Source organism: Monopterus albus, unplaced genomic scaffold, assembly GCF_001952655.1.
Source record: "Monopterus albus unplaced genomic scaffold, M_albus_1.0 scaffold172.1, whole genome shotgun sequence".
NCBI lineage: Eukaryota > Metazoa > Chordata > Actinopteri > Synbranchiformes > Synbranchidae > Monopterus > Monopterus albus.
Genome location: NW_018128052.1, coordinates 2,397,784 through 2,404,610, shown reverse-complemented (window position 1 = coordinate 2,404,610; position 6,827 = coordinate 2,397,784). Strand labels below are relative to the sequence as shown.

The 6,827-nt window shown below is 38.7% G+C and overlaps 1 protein-coding gene across 2 annotated transcripts; it reads right to left on the bottom strand.

Annotated features, from left to right (window-relative positions):
- On the bottom strand, positions 1-5,817 carry LOC109969341 (MARVEL domain-containing protein 2-like). Of its 2 annotated transcripts, XM_020616162.1 has the most exons (6): positions 5,425-5,817; positions 2,745-3,886; positions 1,331-1,530; positions 865-1,036; positions 620-670; positions 1-247 (listed from the first exon to the last, which is right to left on the bottom strand). In XM_020616162.1, exons 2-6 carry the CDS (start codon positions 3,876-3,878, stop codon positions 131-133), a joined length of 1,674 nt encoding a protein of 557 aa, XP_020471818.1. In that variant the 5' UTR covers positions 3,879-3,886; positions 5,425-5,817; the 3' UTR covers positions 1-130. The 2 variants fall into 2 exon arrangements, with proteins under 2 accessions (XP_020471818.1, XP_020471817.1); XM_020616161.1 differs by lacking the exon at positions 5,425-5,817 and having other exon boundaries at positions 2,745-4,018.
- Between the last annotated feature and the right edge of the window lie 1,010 nt (positions 5,818-6,827).

The window sequence follows — 6,827 nt, the reverse complement described above, 5'->3', positions numbered from 1 at the left end:
ATATATGAAGAATACTCTTCTCATTCAAAATGAAATATATTAACTGACTGAAAAAAAGAAACAAAGTTCCTATGGCAAAAAGTTTATTTGTTCTGTGTACTCATCAGATAGTGCAAGTACTTCTTTTTGCTCATCTTCTACTATTTGCCATGGTTTCCTGATCAAAAGTATGGATTCGCTTTTTGATGTGGCTTAATTTGGCTTTCAAATACTCGCAGCGTTGAGTTTTTTCTAGGAAAGTAGGGTCCTGTAAAACACACACATACAAAACAATGTACTGATTAATGTGAGCAGCCTCTGTTAACTAAATATTACTTTACTTTTTTCTCTTTTACTCTGCTAGATGTCATTCTTGATTCATTCTGTAATGTGGCTACATTAAATGGAAATTTCCAGAGTTGCTCACATTACATAATGGAAGCAGTATTATTTGCACCAGTGGACATCTTTACTGAAAACAAAACAATTATTATCTGGGTGCTTCATACAACAGCAGCATTTCTAGTATATTGCTGGGTTAAATATCAGAATTGCTAAATGATTTTTAAATTTCTTTCAGGCATAGATGTAAAAAATAGAAATGCACTATCATTTTTTTATGACAAACTTCATCACTTACACTTTTTTTCTGCTGATAGTTCTTCAAAATGGTTTGAATTCTCTGTTGATCCTAAAGAAAAAGCATATTGAAATGGTCTGGAGAGAATATAACATTAAACATACATACATCATAACTGCATCACCCATATTATTTGTCTGTACAGTCTGGAGGCCAGATCACAACCTTATTAAATTCCTGGAAGCATGGTTACAAAAATTGTTTATATGTTATACTGTATAAAGTTGATTATAAATCCGTTTTACCTTCTGGGTTTTTCCATCTTTGAGGAGTTGCACAATCATGATATCCAACTCTCTGAACTTGTTGAGCATGGTGTTGACGTCTTTGTGGAGGTCCTTGTATTCCTGATACTGGTCATTGAAAACAGCTTTGTACTGTTCCCGTTCTTCCACGCAGCTGATCTCTGGATACTTCCTGTTGAGAAACATGCATGACAACAAACTCATTCTCAAATTAACTTTGTTTCTGTAAAACATGACATGGAGTCAAGTACATATATACTGCTCAAAAAAATAAAGGGAACACAACATAAGACATCTTAGATCTGAATTAATGAAATATTCTTATTAAATACCTTGTTCATTACATAGTTGAATGTCTTATTTTCCCTTGTGTTCCCTTTATTTTTTGAGCAGTGTATATTATATGTGATTATTATAGATAAAGTTTAGGTTATGCAGCTTCTCAACAGTTGAAATATTCACTTACATGATGTAGTCTGCAATAATGTGTACTTTGGGGGTGTGTTCAGGCCCGTTGTCTTTCTTCAGACAGACTGACTTCTCAGGGACAAGTGTATGTGAAGTAACATAATCCTTACTCAGAGATTTGTCCATTTCATCTTTGAATGATATGTGTTTGGGTTTTTTGTGTGTTTGTGAGATAGATGTCTGAAACTCCTCCTGGGGCTACAGATAAAAAAAAAATCACAGGCTTAATATTGAGACAATATGAACCAACAATTGAAATCGAATGATGTCTGTCATCATTACAAGAGGCTAGGGGCAAAATTTAGATTAAGCTAGATGTCAGAGAAGTTAAAAACAAAAAACAAAAGAGAAGAGCCAGAGGGGAAGAAATGGCCCCAGTTGACAAGTTAAACTTTTGGACTGTAACCCTTTCTTATTTGACATCAAATATGACCAAGTAGTTTCTCTGCCACAGGTAGTGACTGTGATTTGTGATAACATGGACTCTGTTTGCAAATAAGCTCAGTAGCTGTTTAGCTATTGAAGGGAACAATACTTTGAACAATACCATGTTTGTTGAATGTGCTCAACTCAAACAGTTTGAAGCCGATATTTGAGCCATATTTGTGGATGTATACTTGGTAGAAATTATCTTAAAATGAAAAAAATAACCCAAAGCCACGTTTTTACACTGGCAGACGTCACTTCCTGTCAGCAGCTGACACAACAATAGACGTCTACATTTTAATATACTGTATATTTTGTAAAATACTGCCAATTAAACTGGTTCAGATGTTATGTTAGCTACTTGTTTTTAGCCACATGGTCCTAGGGATGGCAATGTCACTTAGTTCACCACTTTGTTATAATAAAATAATTTAACAACATGCTAACATGCTAATCTAAACAAGGAAATCTAGCAAACAAAATTCCCTGCTCAACACTGTTATGAATCATTACCATTGTGAGAACATGTAAGGCCAGTGATATTAGCATGCAGACAATACTACCACACCTTTCCAGTGCTACTGTATGTTCTGGTGATATTGGCTACTGTAAGACCTATGGACAAAACTACTGAAATTATTTTAAAAAGCATTACATGTGAGAACAAGAAGAACAGAACAGTCTTCCTCACCTTTAACTTATCATTGCTGCATTTCTACAAAGAGGACTACATGATCAATAAAGTCAAGAAAAACACAATTTACAGCTTGAATTGTGGTTGATTTAAAGAACCTCTTGTCTCATACCTAAAGGTAAGCAGAAGAGAATAAAAAAGACTGCAGCACACTTTAGAGAGGAACTCCTCACTTTTCTATAGGCCTTATACAGTATGGTGAATGTAACCAATGTTCTATACTGTTTTCAAGAGGAGCCCTTGTGTTTCCTGCTTGTCTTTCATCTAAACATTTTCAAAATATGAGCTCTACCTTGTTCTCAGAGTACTCCCTCTCCCTACGTGCAGCTTCATGCTTCCACATCTTCAGACATACCAGGAAGCTTCCTAGATACATTGCCATGTTGATGAAGATGAAAGCTGTTCCTGCCATCTGGCCCCCATCAACCCGACACAGATTGGCCACGATGGGGTTAACACCTATTGTCATGTAGCACAGCCCTCCTCTGTTCAAGTCGTTCAGGTATACAATCCCTACTGCCATGTAGAGCAGGAACAGCGCTACATTAATGAAGGCCTCTGTCAGAGGCCACCAGGAGGAGTTGAGGAGGATGGTGCGATAATACATAGTTATTCCCATCACCAAGAGACACAGGGTAATGATCCAGGATACTCCAGCTACAGCCAGAATGAAAGGAGTCATTGGACCTCTGTAGCTGTACCCAGATTGGCCAAGCCCATTGTTGTATATGCCATTATTGAGTCCGTAGGTGTAGGACCACTCACTGTCTTTCTGGATGTAGGCGATGACACAAGCAAAGACCATGCCCCCAAACAACAGTTCAAGTCCTGCAAGAAGTCTAAGCAGGCCTGGCCAGGACTTCAAATAGGAGTACTTCTGGGTATAGACCTCCAGCTTCTCAGCATAGTACTCTGCAGGATGGATAGAAGTGAGTATAGATTCCTCCTGTGGGCCTCGATCAAAGTCCTCATCAGTGGGGCTGTCTCTTAACAAAGGCTTGTGGGAGTTCTGGCTGAAGTTACCCAGTGATTCTTCCCAGTTCTTCCTCTCCAGCAGGGGACTTACAGGAGGGCTCACCCTGGTCCCATTGGGAAGGATCTGGATCCTAGTTGTGCTGGGTTCAGAGTTAGAACTGTCAACTTCCCATGTCCACCTTTGGATGGTGCCACCCCATGACTGAGGAATGAGGGATTTCAGCTTGTCCTTCATGCTCCTTTTTTTATCATTATTCTTTTCTGCATAAGGTTGAGTGCTGGATGTGCGGCCTGTAGAGTTTTCATCACCATCCGTGATATTATCTGGTGTGGGTGTGTGAGTAATCCACACAGGCACTGGTGGATCACTAATGGAGTTCCTCTTACTAGAGGAGGCCCCCACCACACTGTCGGGCACTTGTCTCTGGAGTTTCCTGCTCCAGCTCTTCATGCTGTTAGCTGAGTTTGGTAATTCATTGAGAAAGAAATAATCACACAATCCTTATGAGACTTGGAGAGCGAGACAAACTGCACTCAAAAAAAGATTATTAGTTTTTCAAAAAAAAAAAGCATGCAAACATTTAAACAAGATTCCAATGTTTTGCATCTGATTCAGATTAAAACAACTCTGTGCAACAGTCATATTTATGAACTTGAATTGTATTGTATTGACAACGAACTGTGATTTTACTTTATTCTATAAGATAAAGAGAATTTGAAAACTACCTTAAAGTGTGTTGTAGTTTCTTTTCTTTATAAACGTCACATTTTTACTAGCTTATTTTTGTAATGCATTGTCTATAGGTTTTCAATGTCCTTTTTCTACCTTCTCAGGCAGCCAGTGTCACCCTTTAATTTCTAAATAGTTCAATTAGCACACTTAAATTTGCATTAATTTTTTGGCCACTAGGAGGCAAAACATGTTCTCAACACAAAATAATCTAAGTAATCTAAGTAATCTAAGTAATAATCACCTTATCTGCACAGGTGACCCAAATTCAGTTTTTTGTCCCTTCAAGTGACTTTGATCTTTTTACAGATACGTATGTGAACAAACCAAATCAGATTTTTTCAAATCTGATCTAGGCCATTTCCACAGATATGATTTATATCTGATCTCTGACTATACAACTGCTGTCAGAGCGATCAGATCAGAATTTACAGTTTATTTTTACTTTACACTCCTTTGTGCATATTGCCTGTTGTCATCATTCAGTGGTGGCACCTCACAAACCAGTAAACATGGACAAGAGCATAAACAGCAACAGGGGTCAGTGGAATAATAATGGCATTTGTTGGACATATATGGAGAAGCTTCTGTTCAAATAAAACTGGAAGGAACATAACCCAGCAGTTTTTGAGGGAACTGCATGATTTTTCCATCTCATAAATTACATTGTTATTCTTGCATGCAGACAGCTTATGTGCGGCAATTTAGGATCGCCACAGTGTTCACACTGGTGTGGGATACATGTCACGTCAACTCTTTTCACTTACAAGTAGTAATTTGATCCACTGTATATTGTTTATGGCAGCTGTAAACTTAATAAATATAGTTAATCTACAGCAATACTTTGTTATTCTTACATTATTATTACAGGGTAATGCTGTTTAGAAAAGCTAGATTTAATCGGCCACAAGTATAAAGTGACTAACACAAAAAAAGCAGACTTTATGTTCACAAAAATAAAAATTTCTAAAACAAATTCCAAAAATGGTTATCTACATAACAGTGACAAACCACTGGAATGGTCCCTGAGACACACTGATCACTTTTTGTGGAACAGCATCAGAAACATGCACTAAAATTCAACAAGTCACACCATGACCACAGTGCATTCAGGCTCTAATAACAGGAGTTTAAGCTGAGCTGTGAGTTATAGCAAACTGGACAAGCAACAGTCATAAATCTGTCGCAACATATCAAAGTGAAAACACATTAATGGCACAGAGGGTATTGTTTTAAAAAGAATAAAACATCTCTATGTGTTACTTACCTGTTTGACCCCAGATTGTCTCTTAGATCAGGCAGGTGTTAATTCCTCACAGAACTCTGGCTGTTTTTAAAGGACCGGGAACTTATACCCACTGTAAAATGGTCACTGTGTCCACTTGGCCTGCTCGGCTCACCCACTACAGTCTCTCAGGTGACTCACTCTCACTGCTAAGTGCACAAGCAGTGGATTTGGCTAATGTGTGTGGAGAACTCAGAGGGGCGAGTTTAAACATTAAACCTGAAACGCCCCGTGCTGGTGCTGACTGGCACCGCTAGGTTAATCTGTGGGAAAGAGAGAGTGCTGAAACTGTTGGCAGTGATAAAACAGAGGAGGTGGTGAGCTACACTGAGATGATGCATGTAGGCTGCTTAGAGTTCAGATGATTTGCTCTTTTTGAAAAACTGGATAATCCACTCATTAATATCCTTCAGGGATTCTTGTGTACACATACATACCTGGCATTGTCTAGTAGTACTTAAGGCATCACACATATTATATTAAACTCAAAAACAGTAGCTTGCCTGGGAGATTACACTTATTTTTACAGACAAGCATGTGTTTGATATCAGCCTGAAGTTATCAATTACATCTCACATCTAAAAACTGTGAAATATTGCTTTATCATCCTATCATTTATGAATAATTCATTCTCATCTCAGCTGTGTCTTGTTGCGTTGTTGTCACAGGAGGAGATGGAGATGGAGTGTTTGGCACTAGAGGGCAGCAAGCTCTCGGTCTTCTCACTGACAGTTCAGGTCTCTCACTGAGTTTACTTTCTCTCATTTTCTCCTTTGCTATCTGTTGTTTTCATACCCGGCCTGCCCCAGTGAATATCAAATAAAATCTGGGTTGTAGTATTGGCCATGTTTCTTCAGTCACGTGAAAAGAAAAACTCCGGGAATCATTCCTGATGTCAGTTTGTGCCTGTGATTCTTCCAGAGCAGGGCTGATTTTCATGTAGTGAAGGCTCAGGGCAAGGACATCTGTAGTGATCGCCACCTCCACCCCCACCCTCACCCCACCACACACATACACTGCAGTATTCATAGCCAACAGAGTACAGTAAACACTTAATGTATCCAACTCTTTCAAGTGAGTAGTGAGGCCCACCAGTGGCCTTGGCCTGGAGCTACCTCAACCGCTGCTGCCTTGCACGTCCCCTACTGCCAGCACAGGTGCCTACTCAGCTACAGATACTTTGTGGAACAATACAAAATCACGTAGAGGGAGGGCATGGAGTCTCCCAAGTAAAATAATTACTTAAAGGAGCATATATACAGGTCTCGCTGTCCTGTGTCATACATACTTTATTAAATAATACTTATGTTCCATAAAGACTCACAGCTCTGTTGCCTGCTCCATAAAAAAAAACAATTACTTAATTCAATAATAATAATAATAAT

Coding starts and splice junctions, on each gene's coding strand:
- LOC109969341 (XM_020616162.1), bottom strand. CDS start 3,878: ATGAAGAGCTGGAGCAGGAAACTCCAGAGACAAGTGCCCGACAGTGTG. Junction 1,531..2,744: donor GGGAGTACTCTGAGAACAAG/GTAGAGCTCATA, acceptor TTTTATCTGTAG/CCCCAGGAGGAGTTTCAGAC. Junction 248..619: donor ACTATCAGCAGAAAAAAAGT/GTAAGTGATGAA, acceptor TGTGTTTTACAG/GACCCTACTTTCCTAGAAAA.